Genomic DNA, 27612 nt, shown 5'->3' on the forward strand with positions numbered 1-27612 from the left:
TAAATAATACATACTGTATGATCATTTACAAACTTTTAAAGAATTCATTAGTATAATTAAACACTGTTCAATCATAATTGCCAATAATGTTTATGACCATATATATCATTATAAAAAAATATAAACACAAAAAATGCGAATACGATTAATGAAATCAACGCGCGCAAAACGGAACGTGCCTGCAGAAATCGGCGCGAAACCCTCCTACGCGGGCCTTTCAAAAATCGCCACATTCACGACTCGTGTTCCATACTGCACTTGGTCGCGTACCCTTTGCCGCACGCCTTGTCTGCGAATAAAAAAAAAAAGAAATTCCAAATTTAAATTATCTTGTGTTCTTAAATTTTACTTGTGCTGTGTGAAAATGGTTCGCAAAATCAGTGCGCTTCTGTGTTGTCTATGCGTTTTTGGTATTTCGCTGAGCGACAGTGCCATTTCCACTGAAACTGTGAGTTGCTATTTACATATCATTCACTTTAACTTCAATTAATTATTGCACTACATATCTAACAATTCATAAAAAAATATTGCATTCAAAACTTTAATATCGATAAAAATATATCAAGAACGAACGACACGAAAGTAAAAGTAAGGTCTCGTAAGTTTCGACTCGTAGGTAATAAAACCGATTAGGTACACTTACATTATCCATTAAACGAATTATTAGATAGATACTTTATAACATAACAGACCTTTTACCATATAAACTTTACTTTTACAGCATTCGTATCAAGGTAAGTATATTTGTTTAATATAATTTCCGGATGGATGGAGGAATTCTGTTATTAGTTTTGGCTATAGATGATCACTTAGCGTAAAATAGAAAAAGTAACTACCCGAAAAAATAGTAAAATCAGGTATAATAAACATATTAGTAAAACCTAGGTGCGGACCTCACATTACATAATAATGTGTGAATGTGGGAATAAAGTCAAGAAGAAAAAGTCTACGAAAATCATTACCAAAATTAAAAAATACAGTATTAGGGATTATTTATATCATCATCATTATCAACAATACTTGGTCGTCGTATGAATGTTTATTATTTTCTAAAGCAGTTATGAGAAAACAAATGCTCCATATTTGAGACATTGCAGTTTTATTTGTGAATATAATTATTGAGTACTGGCAGCGCCCCGGGGTTTCGGTCCAGTGAGAATTTCGGGATAAAGGTATCCTCTGTTATACCAGGTTATATTCTAGCCGTGTACCAAATTTTACAACAATCGGTCCAATAGATTTTGCGTGAAAAAGTAACAAACATACCTCACAAACTTTCGCATTAAGTAGGATTATGAAAAGATATGTCAAAACAATCGATATTAAAAGAAGTGTTTCCTTCGTTCCACGCCAATTCACAAGATATTGTACTCCAGTTTATAGCCTTGACAACTTGTATGACGAGATTACGTGTTACGAGGCGCATGTCAACCTCCAACTCAAAGCGAAGGAGCAAATATTATGCAATTGTTACACAACCAGTGATCTTTTGGTGGTATATTGATTGATATACGTATATTTATGTGTTATAGCTACCTACATACTTAATCTTAGTTATGTATTATAATAATTTGAGTTGCTACTCTTCCGTCTATTACTGTATGTCTATCTTACGGACCGATGCAAATGCGTAGGTCAAACAGTTGTTTATCTATTGTGTCTCGATTATGCGTAAACGACACAGCTTTTTCTGTGGGCTAATAATGGTAAAATCCGTAGACCGTATCTGGTATCCGTATCTGGTATCCGTATCTGGTAATGTTACTCTAGTTAATATAAATTAAAAAAATAAGTTTGCATTACTCAGCTATAATAAATAGGTGAGATATGCTATATTAATAACAAAAAATGTTGTAAATATTGAAGGCAATAAAGTAAAATATTTTTGCATATTTTATTGCCTCAAAACCGGCTTTGAGGCGTCACAGCTGCGAAAGTAGTAAAACGAGCGAAGATAACAGAGATTTTCAATATTTTATTCTTTCTTATATTTGAAAATATTTTCCCAGAGGCTATGTTTAATGGAGAAATTTTAATTTAAGCCTGTAATTTAGCATAGGTTAAGATGTGGGTGTAGATGAAGACACTGAGACTGGGGTTACTTAGAATTACAGTTAATGGCCATGGCAAAATTCTACAAAGTAAGATTTCTGAATCTAAAATACCTATTTCCTGACGAAATGTTCTGGATTTACTTACATAATGTTCAGTGATATAAAATGCGCACCATTCTCTGTTGTGACATTCTCAGGAAGAATGGAGTGATGCTATTCTAGGCCAGATACAACATGACCTAAGTATAAAGTACTAGCTCCGCCCCGGGGCTTCGCTCCCGTGGGAATTTCCCCTATCTACAGACTACCCACTTACAGTTATATATATAGATGCATTTCACAAACAAATACACAAACAAAATGTTCGTTGCCCATTATCATATGATACTAGACCCCGGCCTGTGTAAGACCTGCGTCTAGTTCATTAGGTATTGCAAGATATACATTGCTGCATATGTATATGAATATGCAATTACTTCCAATGCTAGAGGTATTAGGAAAACTGTAACCTTGCTGATATTATTTTGTGTAACATCGACACACTAAACGTTGGACTGTGCACTTTTGTAGGTAATTTGCATTGAAACTTTAATAATGTATTTTGGAAAATTATTGCTATTTTCAGTATGGAATTTTTGTAAATGATAATTCTTATTGAAACTGTTTAAAATTTATTTTTCAAGAATTAGGCGTTTTTTTCAGAGATAAATAGCGTTATGTAGGATAGGGTACATTTATCTAGTTTCAATTTATAGTATCTTTTATTTACCACATCGTCAAATGTTGGACCAAAAATTGTTGTCATTTAAAAAGTCTGTTTTGCTACTGAAAGTATATATAGTTTTGCAATTTAATAGAATCAATGTTAGCACTCTGACGCGACGTCAAAAAAGTTACAAATAAGGACTACCGGTATTATGAGGTAACAAACCATATCGTTTGACACAATAACGCTTTGTAGAAATCAGTGCGGTGGTGCCATACCAGGGTGGTTTCTAGAGCGTTTCGACCGCTGCGGCCGCGCTGTCAACGATCGGTCAACTTTCTTGAGAAAGAAATCATATACTTATTCTTTGTATTCCTCTCGTATCGGAGGGTGGACAGCTTCATAGCTATTTTTTTTTATTTGGCCGAACAAGTCGCGCAGGTTTCTTAACCAGGATTCTTTTGCCTTGGATTTTGCCCTGGATCATAAAAAATCCTGTATTTGGTGTTACTCATAACATGATCAAAGTATTGCAGCTTTCTTCGGTTGATGGTGTCCACAAGAACAATTGGAACTTACGCCACTCAAACGAAATTACCCCTTATCGTACGTATCTTTGTCATTCTTGTCTTTGTTAAAATTTAAAAAAAACTTTAACAGCGCGGCCTCGGCGATCTGATCGCTCTTGGAAATACCACCAGCTGGTTCGGTTACGATATAGGCCTCACCAACAATTGGTGCGCTACTTGGTTCGCTACACGACGACGACGGAGAAAGTGATGTGTTCTAGTAACTTTTGTTATGGTGTATGCTAATTTTGTTTACGCAAACATCTGCATCTACATGCTAAGCAACGTAATGAGAGATACCGACTTAGCTTTAAAAAGAAAAGTACTTTTCAACATATCTAATGTGTTCTCTCATAGTTAAATTAAGTTAGTATATACTAGCGGTCCATCTCGGCTCCGTTCAGGTGAAACCATGATAAATTACCTAAACCTCACTCAGGAATCACATTTTCAATCCAGTACACGACTTCTTGCGGCCAGAAGTCCTCCTTCATGACAGACTCGAGATGTTGGACCGGCACTCCCATTACAAACCGAACTATAAAGTTTATTTTATGGCGAGATAGCAACTTTCAGCGTCAATTTGGTCTTCTTCAGCACATAGCTTATGAGGTCCTCAATCCTTGTAGCCCAGTGCAATCATGACACATAAAGTTGCGTAGATTAGACTTCTGAACACAACTAGTTGGATCCAGCCGATTCGGTTCCATGATAGTCTTCACAACAAAACGCTATGATAATCTCCACTGAAAAAAAAAAGATTAATTTAAAACTTAGTGTAATTTTTTGCAATCGTGTTTTTGAGTGGTCACTAGATTAAGTCCTGAACATAGCTGCATTTTTTTTTCAAATTAAGTATACCAATAATATTGGTATTATAGATGTTCATGCTAAGCAATTTAGCCTATAGCGTGCTCTTAAAGAGTAACATATCTTACGACATTTGACAAATAATTAATTCCACATTCACTAAATAAATAAATAAAAATAAATATATCAGGACAAATCACACAGATTGAGCTAACCCCAAAGTAAGTTCTAGACTTGTGTTATAGACCCGGGTCAATCAGAAAAAGATCATTTTCCATCATGACCCGACCCGGGATCGAACCCGGGACCTCACGGTTCAGAGGCAAGCACTTTACCACTGCGCCACCGAGGTCGTCAAAATACTAAAATAGGCTGAAAAAGGTTTCCTATATGACACGTCTTATAAAACTAAAATAAATACTTAGTTTAACATACGATTATACAAGTGCGGAGATTACGAATGATATTTTAACCGCACAAACCGAGTAACCAATTTATTATGAGGCGTAATAGTAATGACAATTTGAGTTACAGGAAGACGCCACTAGGTTTGCAGGCACTGACGTAAGGAATTGCAAAAATCGTATATTATATGATAGAAGATAAATAAATTGTTTGCAACATGAAACATGTTTGTAAAAACTATATTTAAATAGCTGTTGCCCGAAATTCCGTAGTACATGTTTGACCTTGGGTCATTTACCAAATTTCATTGAAATCAGATCAAAAGTTTAGCCGTGAAAGCGTGACAGACAGACTGTCGCATTTATAATATTATGTATAAGTATGTGAGATATATGAACTATCAGCGCCCTGGAAATGCTCCCATAGACATTTTGGGATGAAAAGTACCTATCATATTATGTGCTATTTCAGGATATACTACTCTTGTACCATATTCAAAAGAATTACACGCAGTTGATAATAATTTTTCATAATATTATTTAAAATTTGGCGTGAAAATGTGCAAAATCTAATTTCTAAAAAAATATTTGACTTATAAAAAGAATAGATTATACAAAATAATTAAAAATGATTGACTAAACCTCTTCAAAATGAAACGGAAGATTCTGAGGCAATGTGTGAACGAATTTAGTTGGATGTTTCGCCATTGTGAGCTCATAGCTGTTAAGGACAAGCCGACAAATCAAATAGCCTCATCGCGGCCTACACGTCTCCATATACAGCGTGTTCGGTCGGCAAGGTTGAGTCTGCCCACTGCATGGTGACTCAATTACAACTATTAGAACTGCCATATGAAATGGCCCGGTAAAACTGAGGTTAAGGCGTTAAAATTCAGCTTTGTTGATATTCGCTAATCTTTATCTATTTTCAAACACCGAATACTACGTAGGATATCTCAAGACTCATAAATCGGATTTAAATTTTAATGGAGACTACATACCATAACATTTTGTTTCCTATACTAGCCAGAGTAGGTTAGCATAAAATATCTACATTTATGTAGCTTTATGTTTTTATTGATTAATTATTGACCATGATCAATATTTTTCATTAAATAGGACAAGGCGAACAAAGCAATGGTATGTGACGATTTAATGCTACGATTCACTGATGATCACTAGACTGTTTTATATTTAAAAAATAATGTTCTGGTGTAACTAACCGATGCATGATGAGTCAAACTTAAACGTTCTGATTCATATATCCAATAAGCTGTAACAATTAAGTGAACATGGAATAAAAGGGCACTTTGTATTGTACTTGCTTTTGTTGGCAAATTCGCAAGCGAATAATAACATCGTTTTTTCACATTCCCGCGGGAATTTCGGGAAATCCCCTCCCTACAAACTATGTCCAAAATTCATATGTCATAAAAAATATGTACGTGAACTAAACCATTGTGGAGTTCCCTCTTCAGGGGGCGATTCTGGTTGCACCATCAGGTCATGCTTATCATAATAATGCATTGTCAAGAAAAAAACAGCTTTATATGTGTAGTAATTTCACCTTTTGACTGATCAACATTATTATTTAAGCTCCTAATGATAATCTTATAAAACGCATATTATGTAGAACAACTAACAGCGAAAGGAAAACAACTAGTACTGTACGTTTTTTTGTAAAATACAGAATTTAGTATAAAGTTCAACAAAGATTAATATTTTGCAATAGCAGCGTATAATGTCAATACAGTTTACACAAGATGAACCTTACCTATCATTTACACAAGCGAGTTTGAACCCTGCCTCTTGGGTAAGGTTTACTAAGCCGCATCCAACTAGTATAAGTACCGATAAACATTACATAAAGATTACGATAGGGAATATCGATTGTATTTCATAGATGTTAAATAAGTTAAAAGTTATTTGTAGAAAAGCTACAGAAATGTCATTTCATTAGATAGGAATTTTAATCATTAATCGACAGAAAACTTTACTTTTGGCTTATTTCCACTCAAAGTACAGTTTACACTACTCAAATTAATATTTTTCAACAGCAGCGACGAGCATATACTCGTAGGTACATAAGATCCTCTGAACAGAGAGTGAAATAATATACAAAACAATTATTATATCCCTATTTAAATGAGTTTCTTTAAGCATTTCTCCTCAGCAGTGATCGTTCGAAACACCAAATAGTAGTAATGCTAGAAATGCTTGTAGTATTAGTAATTTCTGAATAAATTATATATATATATGAATAATCTTTTTAAAAGAAGTTTTACCAGGTATCTTTAAATTTTTACTAAAAATATACTTTATATGTGAATACATTCATTCAAGTCCAAATGCTCTAGCACCAGTGAATAAAGTAGAAATCTCTCGATTAAGATGACTTTCTCTGATATCTAATGCGTTAACACCGCTGTATCTCTCGATCGAGAGTACTTACAATTCCATTTTATGACGGGTCAAATCTCTTTATTTTCATAGCTGTGTATGATTAAAATTTTACATCGTTTTATGAAGTCCTTATATTATGGCTGCGGGTATTATTCCCGTGGGAATCATGGCGGCTTTTGAAAAATGTAAGAATTTGAAATCTTTCTCCATTCCTACGACTGTATCTTTAAAATCCTTTTTTATATAAAATATTCCCATTTGTTTTTGCCAACAAAATTAAAAAATATACTCGTGTAACTTGGACTTCTTTACATTTATATAAAAATAACGACGTCTTACTTATTAACAATAGTAAAACTATGTGTCACCAACGGCTATGTAACCAAAAGGAAGTTACAAAACTATAATTAAAGTTTACCATAAAAATAACCAAGTCATAATTTCATTCAAATTGCGAGATAGTATTGTAATGAAACATTGCTGACATGTATATGTGTATTATTGCATACAGATGTCAAGAACACAAAAGACCTATGTAAATAAATACATGTTCGTCACAGTTCTTTCAAAAACTACAATTTTTTCGCAAAACGTATCGTAAATTACATATTGCGAAAGTAAACTTAAGCACCAGTAAAATTTCGCCATGAGTAACTTTGAGTAATGGTTGCTCTGTTGTCTATAGGCCTAGGTCAAAGTTATTTGTTTTTATTGCACTTACATCGGTTGAGTAGTTTCTCTAGGTCCTTGAATATCAAATGGAAATAAACTATTTACTTTCCTTGTAATTTCATGTCAATTGTTCGGATGGTTTCTCTGGCGTAAAATGTATTCATCATTCATTCATTGCGTTTTGATTGTTCGTTTTAAAGAAAAATTAAATAAAAAACCTACAGGAAATATACGGAGTTACTATAAAATAATATATACTTATATAAATTTGTTTATTACATTTCTCGAAAAAAGCTTCTCTAACATTGCTACTTGATTTAAATAGTATCTTGTATTTAAAATTCCTTATTTCATTCAACGGCTTAATTTATTAGAACAACAAACTTACAAGATAAATAAAATATCTGATAGTTGGTCAAATTAGGTTGAATGTCGCAATAACGCCTAATAATGAAGGTTTAACCAAGAAACAACCGCAAAATCAAAATCTATTGTTTAAAAAAGGTTTAAAAGTATTGTCAAATTATGTTGTAACAACCCTGACCAATCTCCCATGGCGGCTATATGGCTATTGTTTATTAGCGATAAATACGTGCCCATTAAGATATCATTATATGGTTTCTATCAAACCATTTATCGATTTCTGTGAGGATACAAAATATATGTCTAAATTGTTAGCTTGGTATAGTCAAAAAATCATCTTAGAAGTCGAATATCAGATTTACAAATGTAATATATCATTACTTTATTGCTTAATATAATATTAACATTCTGTGTGACTGTCAATACATTTGTTAACCTTATTATTGATATAATAAAATAATTGCCATAATTCGTTTTATAGATTTAACATTTAAAATTTTGCATTTTATTTAAGCAGTATACATAATTTACTATACGAATAAGTATTACTCGTAGTGTAAAGTGTAACATCTTGAGTTTGAATTGAAACACTTCGATGAAAATTACATATTATAATTACCACATACAAACCTGTTATTAAAGTTTATAGTTTTGTTTCAGAAATAATTACATAAATAAAAAATCATTTGAAAACATTAGAATAGAGCAATGAAGATTTAATCTCGGTGCTTGGTTTTTATTACACAAATTTATGCGTGACATTTAGATAACAACAAGATAATTGTATAACATTATAATGTTTTGTATGTCAGAGATTTTGATTGGCCAATGATCAATTCCAAATGTTAAGAAATCCAGATATTTAGCTTCTGTCAACTCGTCATTACTTCGATATCTATAACAATCCCAAACTTATTTCAAACGAGGTACTTTCCTATTATTTCAAACGAGGTATTCCTTGAAGCGCACTTTTGTTTTGAGCGCTTCGAGGTATACCTCTGTTTTTCTGAGCGTGTCGACTCGTCTAAATTGTCTTTCTAACTAGACAAATCGATTATTTTTTTCTTATGCCAAAAACTAAATTTTATATTTAGCTTGTATGACAATAATGTATTGTGACGTCACGGATTTTGTAGTCGAAAACCAATTCTAATATAATTAAATGCGACCCAAAAAATGGTAAATATCGTAATCACAGAGCCTCGTAATTAATAAACTGATCAATTAAAATGACATTTAATAATAGTATTTGGTTACTGAAATACCTAGTATATATTCATTTTATTTTGTATCCAGTCAAGTAGCCAATTTGTGAGGTCCAATTCGACGACACCGATACAGCATTATCTGTGACGTCAAACAGATCTTTCAATGTACAACAGGTGGCAGGGTACGCAGAGCATCACAGTAAGTGTGCCATGTGGCACCACATTGTCAGATTTACATCTAATATCAAATCGCGTTTACATATACTTTATTCAAAAGTAAGTTTAAGCAAAAGTTAACGGTTAGACTAGACTTGCTTAAAAGGCTCAATTTTAACTCCCTCATTGCGAATATTAAGAAAAATGTATAAACAAAAAAAATTGTATTAATACTTCGCGTTTTTTTTTCCAGGAAAAGAGATGCAGAAACCCACCCACAGCTCCACAGAAGATCGAGAGGGTCATTACACTCTGTCAAGATGAAATTAAATTGTCCATTCTTAGAGGTAAGTCAAAAATCGTCTTGTAGCATTTATAATGCTCTTAAAATCTCGACACAATTTAGGAAAGCAACAAATCTTTTCCTTAGTTTCTTTTATAATTTTCCGAATTACAATACATAATATAACGTAATTTTACAATAAATAATTAGAAACTTAAAATTTTTAACACCGCTGCAAATTTCTAGGTGAAAAGACATCAACGAGTTAAATATTTACGAGTAACTGAGGTAGCAAATAAAAACAAGAAAATATTGTGTATTGTAAAATTGTACTTGTTCTCTCTCATCTCAGCGTATTCCAGGTGTCATTTTAGGTTGTGACGCCTCGAAGCCTAGGGTCCGATAAAGAAACAAATTTCAAACATGTTTATGTTTCGGCTGAGGTTTTATGACATGCGTCGTGTGGTCTAACTTTCAAGGCAATCTCTTAACACTCGTACGATATCCATTGGAAGATATAGGGCGGTCATATAATAAGCTATAATATAGGTAATATCATAATCTATAATAGGTACCACGTACCGTATATTTTTTTAATTATACATACATGACAAGATGGTAACTAAAAACATATATGAAAATAAAATTTCATATTTCTATAAATTTCAATATAATTTCATATTTTAAAATTTCATATAGAATGAATATTTCTAAATGTACATTGATTACATTTCATGTAAACTGAAGTACGTTATATCCTAACTAATGAGTTGAACGAACTTGAGTTCTTTAATAGCAGTTAACGAAATAGTGTAGAAACAAAAAAAAAACACGTATCACACGCAGTTAAATTGAGCAACGAAATGCTTCAGTAATTGATAATATTATATATACTTATAAAGACCCGAAATATATTATCTAATCTATCACGTTATTGAAGCGGTGGTGGCTCAGCGGTTAAGACCGTTCTCCTGTGATCGAAGGGTCCAAGGTTCGAATCCTACTTGTGTCACATAAGTTTGTATGCCAATCTGGCTCGTGTTTAGTAGTTTTACATAGACCGCCAATTACTTCTGGTAAAGAAAACATGGTGAGAATACAATCTGTATTCTAGTTGAATAGTTCATCACTTCATCAATATTGCTAATAAATTCGATCGTTGAGTGTGTTTCATTCCATTTAATAACCACGTACGTCAGCAATGAGGAATACGACTGTAAGGAGCCTATTATCACAACAATATAATCCCATCACAATTAAAATATAAAATGTACAAATTACTACTTGTATATTTTTAGTTTCATTAGGGATTAATACTGGAGTCGGTTTATAATGTTGTAAAGTATTACAAATTTTAATATTCTGATTATAATAAAAACTTGTATCCAATAGTTATAATATTTTTATGTAATGTAGTATTTTATGATTATTGCTTAACTCTCTAAGGCTGTTTGTCCACATGTTGTTGTCGTATGTATATATAAAATACTAGATGTTGCCCGGGTCTTCGCTCCCGTGGGAATTTTGAGATAAAATATAGCCTATAGCAATCTTAGATAATGTACATTTCTAATGGTGAAATAATTTTTGAAATCGGTTCGGTAGTTTCGGAGATTACCCGCCTCAAACATACAAACTCACAAATGCTTACCTCTTTATAATAATAGTATAGTTATAAATTGTAAAAAATAAATATGTAAGTAGGTATTGTTGTTTCTTCAACTTTATTATAACGGTTCTGTGGTTAAGACCATCCACCTGTGGTCGATATGTCCCAAGTTCGAATCCTACTCATGCCACATGACTTTGTATACGGCTACTTATTACGTCCATGTCGGCAGGTGGTCTTAAAAGGCATGCCAGATGCCTTTAGGCGGCTTAAATAAAAATTTGACACCAGTGTTAGTAAGAACACATTCGAAAAGATGAAGATTAAACTAAAATTAATGGCTAAAATAAAATAATGCGTTATATTTATATTGTAATTTGAAAATCCTTATATAACATGCAAATTGAATGCTTCTAATACAAAATGAGTCTCTGAATTAAGTAATAACCATTTTCAAACCAAATTGCCAAATTAAACAACAAAAGCGGTGCAAACAGCTGTGAAAACTTCTTACAAAATTGTGGTAATATTGCAATCATGATATAACTTAACATCTTATTGTAGACCTACTTATGAAGTATTACAATAGACTTTCTCATTGAAGATGGCGAGCGCATGAGAATTGTGTTCGATGCATTTTATAAACACTATAGGTGTAATTAACATGGTGATTGACAAAAAAATTTGTAACCAGTCTATGATATAGATTACGAAGCAGTGGTGATGTAATGGTTAAGAAGCTTGTGAACCAAAAGGTCCCAGGTTCGAATTCTACTCGTGCCATATAAGTTTTTTGTATACCAATCTGACAGTACTTATACTAGTTTGCATCGACCACCACTACCTTGCGGTGAAGGAAAACAACGTGTGGAAACCAACAATCTGGTTGATGGTTGATTATCAATCTGTGTATGTAATGGAGAAGGCAATGGCAAACCACTCGATGAATAGTGCCAAGAAAGTCGTTGTTAGTGTTTCATTCCACATTATTACCACGACCTTCAGCTATGAGGGAATACGTCTATGAAGACGAATGAATTAGAAATAGAAGTTACTATATTTTGTTATATGACATAGATCAGTGAACCCGGTCAAGGGTCAGTGTAAAAAAACCTTAAAATTTTGAAGATTCGGCTGTCATATTGCAACCGGCCGCCTGCCTGACGACAACCCTCCCTGGGAATGCTATTGTTGCCTATCTGTCTACACGCCTAGGCTGTATATCGCTTAGATAAATATATGAATTCTTATGCATCATACAAATACAGAAATTAGCGTTCAAAAAAGGAGAAAATATTTACATGTTCGCAACATCATAATTTATTTATCAAGTTAAGCTCTACTTAAAGCGAAAAGTGGCATATAGCTTGACTCGTCTGACTTTGTTTAAAATGCAAAGGCAAATGCACAATAATTTATCCGTTACACTTTCTTTAACTGTTGCAATAAATTTTATTATTCGCCTACTTTTCCTTTGCGCATTGAAAATGTCAGTTGTTTATATTTTTTTTTATAAAACTAGATTTCGATATATATTTTTAGATCCTTTCTAGGTAAAGGTCATAAAATTAATTTGATGTCATGATCACAACATAAAATATATATTTTTTTACTTTTACTGAATCCTACGTCAACATTTTTCTACAATTAAAATCTCTTAACTTTATTATTGTTTTAATATCACCTGCATCTTATCGATATCGAATGCACAAAACATCGTACAATCGAATGTTACTCGATCGGAGGGTCGCACGTTGTCAAGGTCACGCACCGGTGAAAGTGATTTGGATCGAGTCGCCGATGTTGTTGTATGATGTCCACTGTAGTTATGTACTGTCTGTATACTATTGCAGGCCAACCATCAACTTTTACAGAACGATTCCAAAGCAACTAAGTTCAATTTAGGAACCTAAAATGAATCGCATTCATATTAAAAATTAAGTCGTAAAGTGGATCGCGTTAAGAGATGATGGTAAGCCCCCTGTACAGTCCAATCGGATTGGTACAAATTTGATGATTAAGCAACTTTTTATATGTCTTTAACGCGACTTTTTCATGCGGGTGTTTTAAAATTAAGACTGATTCAATACCAGATCGTTGTTTTACTGTGAGACCAAAGTTCCCAATGATCTTATTGTCTAATTGGGAAGGACATCATAATTTCAACACAACTGATAGGAAAATCAAATCAAAATTAAACTCGAGCAGGGAATGTTCCTTCCTTATAATTGATTGTTATATATTTTCTCTACTCTACTTTTATCTGTGTTTTGCCGTCAATCTTTTGCCGTTTGAGAAAATTTTCAAAAATTGTCCTTTGCTATGAGATCATGGCTCATATTATCTAGTATCGTTGAGTTAGTATCCTATCCCATCCCATATTAGTACAAACATGGCTAAGGCAAATCAACTGTATCTTTAGGCGTAAAAGTGTAATGAACAGATAGACATGTATTATTGTTATAAGTAGATATGGTACTTTCGGATTTATGGACATATGGTGCTGTCTCGTCCTATTTGACTTACAACATAAACAAAACAGTCTTAGCAATGTGAAACAGGATATGATATGAATGAGGCGTGCAAGTGTCACAGATTAGACGTAAATGGTCAAACAGTTGGCCTTTTATGGTGCGCTGCGGTGGGCTAAATAGCTACACTGTGGCAATATTGCAAAAAGCTGGTAAACTGTGTTTGAAATAGATATTGAGAATATGTTAAACCCACTTTTAGGAAACAAACTACTTTTAGGAACTTCAAATCGATTAATTGGTTAGGGACAAAACGAATAATAATGCGTAGAGAAAATAACTGTTGTCTTTTGTCTGAGCATATTTATGAGCTGTGTTTTCAAACGTTTATATGGAATTTAAATTTCTACATGAAAAATATTTAAGAAACAATGACTGGCTATGCAGCTCCCGCCTGGCCCTGGCAGAAGGGGCAAACCCAAGAAGATGCTGGCTTGATGTCTGACAACTAGACACTCGACTCCGCTAGGAAAGCGGTCACTGGGCTTCAACACTGAAGAAGAAACAGGGAAAATGCTCAGATGAGAGACGACACCATATATTACATAATAAGACCAAAGCCAAACTGAAGCCAAACTGAAACTGACTATGTGAGTAGGTACTTACTTCTTTTAAGAATTTTCGAACAAACATTGTTAAAGTCACTCGAAACTCAGTTTTTTCAAAGCAAACATACTAACGGCAGTTTCCAAAATTCAGTAAAACTGTTGTCCTCGATGCATTAGTGTGTATTGACTGTGTTTAACTTATAAGGAAGGTTGAAAATTAACTGTACTACGTGAGATCACTATGACTCAACTCGCTTAGCAACTCGTTGATACTAAATAATAATTGACATTATATAAATCAGTGTCCTGCGATAAATTACGTTTAGAGGCAATACATCAGTTTGGTGGTGCTCTAGTATTGTTCACCTAAAATGCTGTACTTAAATTAGGCATCATAGTTAGGTATCTATTTATATTTTGAACATTTTGATGTTAAATTAAAACTTTGAATTCACAACTTCCTTACGTGATGTAATAACATAAATGTTTATTTGCTCCTCAATAAAACATTTATTAGGTAATATAAATGTGAAAACCTGTCTATCACTTATGCTTTCACGGCTAAACCGCTGGGCCAACTTTGACGAAATTTAGAATTAATGATCAGAGGTGAAACATAGGCTACCGTGGGCGAAGCTGCAGACAACAGTTAGTTAGGTAATATTAATATCGACGCAGACATTTGCTGCTTTAGTTATCAGGAACCTGTATTGCAGGTTACTAGGTCACCACACATTATGAGGTATACATACATATATATATATATATATAGGTATTAAAAAAGTAATAAATATCTTGTTATGACAGAATTTTAACTTTGATTTAAAGAAAGACAAAATGGGACTGTCATATGGTCAAAGGCCTGTCCCAAAAAAGGTCTAACGCAGCCATCTTGCCGAATACCTTACCCGTTATTATCTGTTTATAATTGAGTTGCGTAATTTTTCCTTATTATTGTGTTATTGCCATTCCATATTGCGACAGTTTTTCACAAAGACTTACCGCCTAAATTCCGGTACGAACTGGATTTTGGTAATATTACATGTGTGTGTAAAGTAAGTAAGTACAGAGTTAAGGGTGCCTTGAGGCACACTGACGCCACCATCAGATTTATTTTATTTATTAATGTTATGCGAGATAAGGATTGCATTATAAAGCATTACAGTTTTTCCTTATACAATGTAGCCCCAATTTACTATACTGATATTGGTGGTCACCGTTGTATGTTGACTATGCAAAGCATACAGCGCTTGAAACTTACAAAAGCTCACACTTTTTTCTCCACTCACACTCACACTTTAAGCATATATAATTTGCATCTAAAGCTGAATTGCATGAAAGCTGAAAAATGATGCCAGCTAAATGACGAAATCTGGTTTTGCTAAGGATAGCACAACCAGATTTCGTCGTTTAGCCGGCATCATTTTTGCTATGGTAGTTTAGCTCATAGTAGACATTCGGCTATTGGTACCTATAGAGGTAGAATGGAAATCGGCCGTGTCGAATGTCTATTATCAACCTCTGCGTGTACACGTGCTTGTTTGTTTCACTTGCTTTTGTTATGTTCCCAGCCATCATTGCATAAGTGAGTCATGTTTATTGTAGGGTTCATATATATGCTCTCACACGGTACTGACATACGTTGAAATAATAGGTCGAATAGAAAAATGTACATTTGTCTTTCTTTTTTGCTGTATACATTACTAGCTTTTGCACCCGGGTCCGCCTGCGGGAACTATTATTTTTCCGCGATGAATGGCCTACCTACGTCCTTCTATATACTTAAAACTATACGTATGTAAATTTTCTAGCAGATTGGTTGAATTGATAAGACATGATGAGGTAACAAACAGTTTACTTTCGAATTTTATTAGTTGTGTATAAAACGTAGTTAGAAGTAAAACAAAGTTAAGACTTACTTCTTTCGAAGACTAGTTTCCTAGTTGGCCACCGAGAATTATCACGAAATCGACGATAATAAATAACCGTTAATGGGTGGATTTCACGAGCGTTTGAATCTTGAATTTCGCGTGTAGCGTTTCATTATTGTCCGACATTTTTTTTAAATAAAGAATATTTTTTTTAATTCATCATTTATAAAATCAACACGGTACCTGTACCTTTGCCTATTTATAAAATAGGATAATTAAATTGATTACCGTGTATGATACAATTTAATAAATACTCGTGAAATTCATCCTAATATGAATAGGCGCGTTCAAACTTAGTTTAAAACGATTGTTTTAAGTAAATGTGTATTAAGATCACCTTCACATTACGTCAAGGCAAAACGGCGAAGGGCAAATCTACATCAACTTATTTTCGTAATGCACACATAACGTGGGAAGATTTCGAAGAAGAACCACATTTCAACATGTTATATTAAAGCAAAGATTTTAATTGTTTCAATGTGAGTTACTATATTTAATAAATATTAACTTGTTCTATACAATCACCGATTGCATCTACATACAGAAAGTATTGTAAATTCTGGAGAATGCTATAAATTCGTGATTACAAATCATTCATTTTTAGAAGACTTATAATTGTTCATTAAAAAAGTAGGTATCGATCGCAATTATATTTTCACGTTTGATGTGTTCGTTGACTAATTAATAGCCAATAATAAATGAATTGTTAATTAAAAATTATCGTCTTAAACCATCAATTGCACTAATCGCCGGCTGCCGGGCGCAGTGCAATCGCCACCACTGACCCATATGCGGCCTGAGCTTGCATAACACTTGCATAAGAAGCGCATGCGATGTTTAGTGCTCATTCGACTATGCACTTTTACGATATTGCATTAAAAGGATCAATTTTAGGGCGTATCTTATACATATACAGTAACACTTCTTTATCTCTACGAGGTAGACTGAGCCTGGAGTTGCTAAATTAGAAAACCAAATTTAGCTGTGTGGCTCCTTATTGATTTATTTTCAAGTGTGTTAATTGCTAACACTATTGACAGATTTTATTCAAGTCATCGAAAGGCATCTGACATGACTTTTGCGATTGAATTTTATGGCTCGTTGGTGAATTTAGATTCAATAGTCATAGGTACTTAAGGAAGAATCTTTAGTTTGTCTTTTCCCTTTTCTCTTGGTTGACTTTTACAATCTGCGCGGGAGGAGAAACAGCTGGCTTCATATAATGTTTTCCACTTGACATCGGAAGTAATTAGGGTGCATCTCGATTTTATAATAATGACGCACGTATTTCAGTTTTTATCGCGAATGTATGTACAGACAGACTCAGATGGCATAGTTATTTAGATAGTGCTCTTGTATTAAACATTTTATTAAAACATATTTGTGTGTGTGTATTGCAAGTTTAATTTCAATGTCGTACCGTGAATGTGGACAAGGTCGGCTTTGTTGTTGTAATACACGATACCTCTACCGCGTATGTCTGTCTATTCGCAATGAACTCAAAAACTACTGCACGGATTTTCATGCGGTTATCACCAATAGATATTTCTGAGGAGGGTTTAGGTGCATAATTTACGAGTATTATGTTTTTAACGAAGCGAAGTAGGGCGGGACGGGCCGCAAGTTTATTGTAAAATACATTTGACGTTTATTCAAACATGATTTTGTGTTCATATTTTAAAGTCAATGTAAGAATTAATAAAAATACTTAAGTACTTATCTACTTTTGATTTCTATAGTCCCACTGCTGGACAAAGGTATCCCCCATCGCCTTCCATTTCTTTGCCAGTAAATTTAATTAATGTCATTGACTACACATATGTATAGTCACAACATATCAAAACTATACTCAAATTCATTACAAATTCAAAACCATAATCATATTACGCGTAATACAATTCAGTAACAATTTTTATCGATGAAAGTTTAGCTTTTTAACCAATTAACATGCAAAATCGTGGGATTAATGTAGACAGTGGCTGCAATCGTGTTACAATATCCTCCAGTGCACTGCACTGATGCAACTTTCCTATATTGCAAACGCATTTTGAAATCGATATAAAACAGAACTCCCGGTTAACATTTACAGGTATTGCCTTGAGTTTATTAAGCGAAGTCTTTACATTCTCAGGGCAAATTATGGTATTTTAGGGAAAGAGGTTACTGCATCCTATGCTCGCATCGTCTGCAAAACTAAGAGTCTCACGCGCACGTTGCTGATCTTAATATGTTGGCACGATTGAACTATTGTCTATCTCGATTATATAGATTAGACAGACAACCACTAGTGTAGACGAAGTGACTCTGGCCTGACTATGAACTCGGGACATTCCGGTTCGATAAATTAGTGCTCCCAATGTGTCACACCGCGATTTGTAGACACTTCGGGAGAAAAATTCCCGTTGTGTAGCTTAGTGTTACCAATCGCGATGAGACACAATGGGAACAAACCGTACGGGAGCGACCAAATGTGGCCACAAGGAAGAATTGGATCCACCCGCCCCGCACCTCAGTCCCCACGATTTCCCCTCGATAAACCACTATAATTAGGAACCAACTAGGTCGAACGACTGCGTTATTGCTGTTTGATGTTTCTGCATTATTTGTTGTAGATATTATAATAATATATTCTCAGTTCACATTTCCCACTTGGTCTTTAGGTCATAAGGCTATACGTAAGTATGATTAGTCTTCCTGGTGACCTAAAGACCCCATTCAATAAAATTTATGCTGTACTCGCATAGAACCTTCGTTTCGTAACTAACCACAAATTCTTTGAATTTTGTATTGTAGTTTTGGTGGAAATATTTTTTATTAAGTTACTGTTTTTAAACAGGTCGTTTTATATGAATATTTTTCTAAAATAAGAAATAAAAAAAGGAAAAAATACTAATTCCCACGTGAACGGATTCCTGGGGCGCTAGGAATTTATACATTAAAAATTATATGACTGAAATATTTAACTTAAAATTAAGTCGTTTATTTTGGAGGTTCATCCTAAAAGAATGCTTGAGAGTCGTGTGGGTTTCTTTCATTCGTCTTTTATTGGTACTACTATTTATTAAATTATTCGGAAATGCAGCCTGCGTTTTTTTCACCATGCGTCACATTTTAAGAACTTTTAGTTATTTGAATCCCAATAAATTGTGGTAAAATACTTAGGTATTTATTTATGGATCTTATAAAATAATTTAAAAATAAAGTTCTTTAAAATTCTTTTATAAGTAAGTATGCCCTTATTATATCGGCTACGACTTACGACTAAATGGTTTTATAACTGCCAACAGCCGAGAAAGGAGACAAAAAGAGTCTATACTTGGAAACAGTCACGTGATTATTTATTACTTAACGATATCCAGCTTGAAGTGATCAGATTGATACTTGTCGACCTTGAAGCATTTACAATTATGTTTTATTTAACGCAATGAATGCAAAATATGCGGTAAGTTGTTTAACCTCAGCAACTAACCAAAATAAATACTATTAGAAGCACATTCAGACAAATAATGTGATGCGACTCATATAGTTGCATAAATAATGATTCCATCGATGCCCTTACGCATGCGTCCGAATGCCCGATCAACAACTCGAATAAATTGAAGTTCATTCAATGAATTTACTTCCTTGAAATTAGTACACACAGCTAATACCAGTAACATTGTCCTAATGACTGACGTAGTAACATTATAGCTTGCTGAAAGTATGTTGAACCAGAGAGTGGCACTAGTTGCCAGGTAGCATTCCTATATATACAAATTATTATATAAGATTACAAGATTTACTAGACTTGGTCTTATGTAGGATACCGACGCGAATGCATAAACATTGCTTAGTTTGTATGAGTGCTTTTTATTTATCTCAATGATAAATCAGCAATGTATATAATCGTTTAATGTAGGTTATAGATAGGCTGTCATACGTCCCGTATAAACGGAACTGTTACCAAAATTGATCAGTTTTATTATTTTAGAACTTCGATGTTGTTTTTAAATTTATCTTAAGCCCCCAGAAGACTATTGACAGATGATAATTTTCCGTTTTGACATGGAAAATCCAGAAATCCTCCAGTGTAGCAATGTCCGGCATGATGACCATTAGGCCACGGAGGTCGACAAATCCTAAACGATTTCCTATTGCATATTTCAGAGGCCCTGGACGTGATCAAAGAGGAGCACACGATGCCGGCGCAGCGGAGGAGGAACAAGCGAGAGGTGCCCTTCACGCACGACGAGAAGAGGATAGCTGGAGTAACGTTTTTTAATTGTTTAATATATATATCGATCTCTCTCATCTCCACTTATTGCAGGCTATTGTCATGTACACTTGAAGCCCGGAGATGTGGTAAAAATATTCTTAAAATTTTGAAGATTCGTCTGTAATTTTATAGCTTTAACAATCATCTTTGGGAATGTTGATCAGATATCAAGACTTTATACAACTAGTCGCTTCGTACATCTTCCACGGAAGGATATGCAGTGGTCCTATAATAGGGCGGGAATCACAATTAAATTTTTCGTAATAATTATTATTCATCAATAATGATTTTAAATCATAGTATATTTAATCACCGAATTTACGCCCCAATAAATATGCATAGGGGTATAGAAAAGGACACTATTCAAAATTATACCTACTTAAAGGTATTAATTCTTTGACGAGATATCTATGATATTATATGATATGAAGATAATCTCAAGATTCTTTTCTAGACAAAGACAAACATATCTAGTCCAATAAAAACAATCTTTGAATTAACATTTGCAATTAGTCTATAATTCGTGCATCGTAATATAACTGCGGGTCGTTGGTGATTGATCAAGTGTGACACGACACGATGGGGAAAGCCGGTCTAATGCGAGCGAGCATGGAAAGTGAGAAATTGCACTCGCGAGGGAACTATTTTTACTAGAATTTTTTGTTCTTGTACTTATAAGGTAATATTCCAACCGATAAATCCATCTGATAGTCAACAACAATATTCTCCATGGGTTGACGTCAGGTAGGCCGCGCGTAAAATCACTGTCGAATCTTCAAAAAGGGATAAAAGCTAGATTGGAACAGATTTATTTATGTTTACTTCACACTTAGACTTCGTGGCTGTTTTTACTAGTAATTCTAGTGTATTTTCAATTTCAGTGCTTGCTGCAGTGCGTGTACAGAAAAGTCAAAGCTGTAAGTATCCATTTATATATTTATTTAAAGTTGATTGAACTTTGCATTCAAAAATGCATTTCATAATAATACCTATAACTTTAACGCAAAGCATTGCGTGCCAGGAATCTACTTTATGACATTTTCTTTATCTTTACTGATTTACTAAATTCTGAAACCAGATCATATTGGTTATAAGGCAGTAGATGAATTTCTACGAATAGTAACTACTTTATACATGATTTTTACACAATTGCTTAAAAAAGGAGTGTTATGTTTTTCAGTAGTCATGTTTGAATTGAATGTATGCCTGTACTTTATGGCTTAACAGATAACGATGTATGAGGTACTTATCATTAGATTTTATGATTACATTACTCCGGGTGGCACATGTAACGTCATTATAAAAACAATATGGCGGACTATATTCCCCTGAAGGGTTGAAGGGTTTTAAAAAGGTGATCACAAAAATTTACAATATACAACTTTATTACTAACTATGTACTAACTTTGAAAATTTGTTGAACGAAACTGAACTGAATTGAGAACGCCAGTAAAGATTATTAAAATTTTTACACTTGTTTAAATTATTTAAATATATCTTTATGGGTCATTATTTCTTTCCGGACGAAGTATAATAGACGAACACTAATTACATTCTCAGTCCAACTAATTAATATTTACTTTTGAGTCCTATTTTTTAAGGGTCGTGTTTATTTGTACGTTTAAACTAAACCAATAAATTTATCGCCCATAAACCGTGTAACCGTCCCTTGCAAATTAATTTCATTTAGTTACTTTTAACTGACATGGCCTACTAAACCATAAAACGCATGTCCGATTATTTATTCAGGTATATAACGAAATTCATTTAAAATCAAGTTTTAATGTTTTATTGCAGTGTCGCGAGCTGATGGCTCCAATTCGTTAAATATAAACGTTGTACAGTCACCTGCAAATTAGGTTACCCTACATGACCCTCTTAGCGGTAGTAATAGCGACGGATATGCGATGAATACGTTGATGAATTGTTGCCTGTACAATCGTAAATTAAAAAAGGAAAAATCCATCGCCTATTTGTGATTGTTAAAAAATCTCTTGAACAGAATTATAACAGTCATAAAACCGAGCGAACATGGGGTAATATTAATTTTATTTTCGAGTACCTATTATTAATAGCCCCAGCCCACGGGCATTCGTCAATTTCAACGCTCACTTTTACTCCTTTGATCGGCTTTTGTATTTTTTATGAGAATATTCTGAGTTATAACGCTTACATTCAATGAATTTAATGTCAAAAATTCAGTACGAGAATACCTATACACAAGTATGTAAGTATTGATTATATTTTATTTTTGTAATTTTGTTCAGTATAGTTAGGCATAACTTCATTCAGATATTCAGTTGGCTGGTAGAGTATAAAATAGTAGTAGTAATAAGTCCGCCATTATGCATATTTCATGACATTTTTTAATAAAGATATGACAAACAAACTATATGTTAAGAATTTTTTAATTTTCAAAAGCGTCTTACTACGCTTAATCTTCTAAATAGGCTTACCTTCGAAGCTTGGTGGATTTAGGTACTTGAGTTGGAGAAAATATTTATATAGGTACTTAATTGATTTTTTACGACATTCCCACACATTGTAATAAAAATGTAAGGTGCATTTTATTAAAACTAGTACTTGTCTCTCCGTAACCGATTACATTGCTATAAAAATGTACGAAGGCAATATATTTTTTTTCATAAGTATTTATAAAAATGACAAAAGTTTAAAACGCATAATTACTATAAACAGAGAACAAATGGGTTTACATTATTACAAAAATATTTTTTTATATTTTGTTTTTCTACAAGATTGTACAAGTGTGTAATGTTTAATGCTCCATTAAATACAGTTCTTACAAAATGTGTACATAAAAAGGAAATGTCACGTCGTTTTGAAATTTCCTCTAATGCAATAGTTGATTAATTTTTACTTTAATATTAATTTATATTCCACATGAATATACGGACTACACGCAACCGATCCTTCTTCATACCAGCCAATCCTGATGGTCAAAATAAATAGAACAAATAATGAAAATCTAAAATCGATCGACACAGGTTACCGTAGAGCATTTAGCAAAATGTATCTTGCCTATATTAAATTATGATCTTGCACTGCTACTGATGGGGAAAACCATTGCAGGGAGCTCAATCTACAATCTCAGAGTACACGGGAAGAAGTTATAAACCAAGCTACACTGTGGGTTCCAAAGTGTGACATTGGTTGATAAAATTACTTTGTAGTTAATCAAAATATTTTATTTTCCAATTTCAGGTGGACGGTTTTGGGTTCCCAACGTTAGAAGGTCTGGTTGGACTGTACTCGGACGGGGTCAACGAACGCGGGTACTTCATGGCCGTTCTGGAAGCTTCCAGGGAGTGCCTCATGAGGAACCACGACAAATTCTCTAGGACTACACCCATGGGTAATTATACAATAATACGTAGTTGTACAATATAACTACACTCCGTTTGCTCAGGCAGTTAAAAGTGGAAATCCTTAGTTTCTGCCAGTTTCTGTAATTTCCCTCGATAAAGAGGCGTGATAATATTGTAAGGTAAACATTTAATATATAATTTATTGAAATAATAACTTAAAAATTAATATTTTAGCACAAAGCATACAGTAAAGTACTTAATTAATATGATAGAAAATATGCTGGAAGATTGGACTACATACAAACGTGGTCGCGATTTTCCAGAATCAGTTCCAACACAATTCCTCCTCCTCCAAACTCCTACTAATTTAATTAATTACTCCTACAAAATTTTTGCGGACTGTGGTCCTGCCTTAGTATAGTACCACTCCATATCCGCATGTCGTATGAATCAACTAATAAACACATAGCAGATAGGCAACAATAGCATTCCCAAAGAGGGTTGACGTCAGGCAGGCGGCCGGCCGTAAAATCGTAGCCAAATCTTCAAAATTTTACAGTCATTTTTTCCGCCAATCCTGGGGCTTTGGGCGACACAGACGCAAAAACGAGAGAGAGACTCCTACACAATATATTGGTTAACTTTAAACTCACGTGGCACAAACACGTGATAGTGTGAATCTGGCCAAATTTTAATGCTAATTTATGTTATAACCATAACAAAAGTTGTTCCAAAAATATATTTAATTACAACTATTTGTAAACCAGAGTTAGATATTAATAGAAACTTGCTCGCATTTAAGTTACAAAATGTCTGAATGCATTATATAACGTATATTTACATCGCTAAGCAACGGAAAGGTCGATGCTTGGTACATCTATATTAGATCACATGCGTAACGAGTGGACTAAAAGTTTAAAGCAAGCTAAATTTACCAAGTCAAGTCATATTTAACAAGTTTCAATTTTGTATTCTTTAAATATATCTTCCAGAGAAGAACTTTAAATTTAAAACAAAATAAAAATCGAGTCCTTTTTAAAATAAGTGCATTACTAGAAATAACCTAAACAGAAAGATACAGGAAAATTTAGATCGAACCAACATCATGGGCTTGTCACACAATTTTCTGATAAAATCATTAATCTGACAGATAAAATAATCTGCTAGGTATCCCTGATGTTATTGGCTAGTTAGCCGTATCCATCACTATAACGCTATCTGTTCGATATGTTACTTAAAGACTATCAGAAATTTATCAGCAAGTGGTGAAACTCGCCCAAAGTAGGCCTAACAGGCCATAAGATTAAGTACTGCTTACAGAATTTGGGGCATTGTCCATTTTATTGCAACGCTAAAGCCTTTGAAAAATTTTGTTGGAACCGTAATTAAATATTATATTCTTTTTTTTTCAGATAATGGACGCAACTGCGACATATCGTTCGACATCTTCGAGTGCATCTCGGACCGCATCGGCGAGTACTGCGGCGGCGCCGGGCTCTGACTACATTCTGTACTTTGTGTTTCTTCTTTTTTACTGCAAGGAAAAACCAGCGATACTACTCGTTGATAGTGTAGGTACCTATAGCCATCATTGTGGCTCTTCCATAATATCTTCCATAAATTTTACATTGCGTTCGTTCGTATGTGTTTTTTTAACCAGCAATGTACGTTGATTCAAAGGCAAAGTTTGGCGAAATGTTTGCCGATAGTGTGGAATCAGCGTTAGGTTATAAGGGAATGTGAGGTCGTTGGTTGTGGATTTGTAAATGGGCACAAATGTACTTAGTTCGATTGTTTTTTTAGAAATATTTTCTTGTTAATTTTATAGGTGTACTCATCGACTTGCGTCAATCGACCAATAAACTTGTCTCATAGCTTTTAAACCGACTATTAACATAAAAAAAAAGCTAAAAAAGCTAAATTGTTAATTTATATTTTTCCAATTTGTAACAATCGTAAATGAAACGAAAATCTCGAAAATAAGTAATAATCGCACTAATTAAGCACATTTTGTATGGAGTGCTAAAATTGCTCGTATCGTCGTTTAATAGTTTAAATAGAATTTGTACCTATTCATATTCTATCAATAAATCAAGTTATATAATTTGTTTTTGTATGTTCACGAATTCTTCTGAAATCATTCAGTTTATTTTTCAACTTATTTTATAATACCCCTATGATAAGTTACCAACCAATAACTATAATTTTAAAGGTCTGTGCACACCGAACTCCTGTGGCATTATGCGTTACAATTTCCTGCCAAAGAGCGCACGTGTGCCCCGGCCTTTTGACGAATTCTATGTAAGAAATTGTAAATACCTATTAACATAATATGTGATGCTCAGTAATTGTTAACAATTAATACCATTATATGATAATTTGTAGATATTACAGACGTGTTACCAAAATTGGTTGTTATTAATCGATTTCCACGATTTTCCAAAAAATATCAATCGTTTTAATTTGTTTAATTATTTTGGTGGTTTTGTATTTTATTAGTATTCTCTTAATGTTAAGATCGGTGTAATTAAAAAGAGCTAAATATATGCGTAAATTCCTATTGATATGTGATTAAAAATAAAATTATTTTTTTTCAAAAATGTCAACACTCTACTGTAAATGACAAACTATACTGCCACTACTTATTAAAGTCTTAAATTAGTGAAATCTTAACGAACTGATAGATTAATATGTAGTTTTAAGTAGATTAATAAATGTATAAATACCTTACAATGTTGTTATTTTAAGTGCACCACACCCCATACCGCTGCTACTGAAATATAAATAGTAGATTGGTAGGCATCAAGTGCAGCCCGAGATGTTTAGGATATAGTTCGAGGGTGCAATTGAAGCTTACACCCGAGCTTAGTACTCTGCTTTAAATTTCGATTGTGACGTAAGTAGAAAGAAACGTAATTATAAAAAAAAACCCCAAAACAAACAATATTTAAAGTAAAAGTTTTCTATTCCCGCATTTTTTCATTAAAAAGTACCAAGTAAAGAACTTTTTTTTTCAGGAATGATATTGAACTTCGCCGTTCGATACCTATTTAAAATTGATAACTTGGTATTATATTTATACGAAGACAAGGCTGACTAGCGAAGCTACCTCTTTGGTCATTGGGCTGAATGCATGATGTCTATTGCCAGTATGATGGTTAGATGTACGCGAAGTTTTTGAAAGAGTGAAGTGTTTTTCTTAATTACTTACCGCCCCGGAGCCTTTCTAGCTACATTATTACCCTAGAGCGCTAATTGGTCACTTCCAAGCCCCATTTGGGGGTAATAAGGACCTACTTACCGAATATGAGAGATGTAAAAAATATTTACAGTAACACATTATCTAGACTTACGATCTGGAGGCTACCGTGAAACATTGAACACGCAGCACGTCATGCATCCACAATTTTTTAAGCTTTTATTTAACTTGCAATGTAATGTCACTATGTCCCTATGTGGAATCTTGCAACTCAGATATCTTCAACCGATTGTAAAAAAAAATAAATACCTGAGTGTATAGCAAAACTGAAAATTTGCCATTTTCAGTTTCGCTGTGATACTAGCTTTTACCCGCGGCTTCGCCCATGTAAATTTTCCACGGAACATTTCACAGAAATAAAAAGCCTATCTACCTACTTGTGTCCATCTTGTACAAGAATATTGTTTAGTGGGAAGAGTAACAAATAAACTTACTTTCGCATTTGTAATATTAGTTGGGATTATTAAATCGAATACTATTATAATAATAAAGAAGTAGTAAATACCAGGTATGTATAATATTTAT

At 33.6% G+C, this 27612-nt stretch overlaps 1 protein-coding gene across 1 annotated transcript; it reads left to right on the top strand.

The window, feature by feature from the left end:
• The first annotated feature begins 235 nt into the window (after window positions 1-235).
• On the top strand, window positions 236-26561 carry Obp73a (Odorant-binding protein 73a). Its single transcript, XM_053746846.2, has 6 exons — window positions 236-448; window positions 9599-9692; window positions 20394-20494; window positions 21384-21419; window positions 23725-23875; window positions 25241-26561. Exons 1-6 carry the CDS (start codon window positions 365-367, stop codon window positions 25327-25329), a joined length of 555 nt encoding a protein of 184 aa, XP_053602821.1. The 5' UTR covers window positions 236-364; the 3' UTR covers window positions 25330-26561.
• The last annotated feature ends 1051 nt before the right edge of the window (window positions 26562-27612 follow it).

This window comes from Plodia interpunctella, chromosome 6 (assembly GCF_027563975.2).
Source record: "Plodia interpunctella isolate USDA-ARS_2022_Savannah chromosome 6, ilPloInte3.2, whole genome shotgun sequence".
Classification (NCBI taxonomy): domain Eukaryota; kingdom Metazoa; phylum Arthropoda; class Insecta; order Lepidoptera; family Pyralidae; genus Plodia; species Plodia interpunctella.

Excerpts from the sequence above, each read along its gene's own strand:
- Obp73a (XM_053746846.2), top strand. The coding sequence starts at position 365 with ATGGTTCGCAAAATCAGTGCGCTTCTGTGTTGTCTATGCGTTTTTGGT. Across the intron at positions 20,495-21,383 it reads ACGAGAAGAGGATAGCTGGA|TGCTTGCTGCAGTGCGTGTA; the intron begins GTAACGTTTTTT and ends TTTCAATTTCAG. Across the intron at positions 23,876-25,240 it reads CTCTAGGACTACACCCATGG|ATAATGGACGCAACTGCGAC; the intron begins GTAATTATACAA and ends TTTTTTTTTCAG.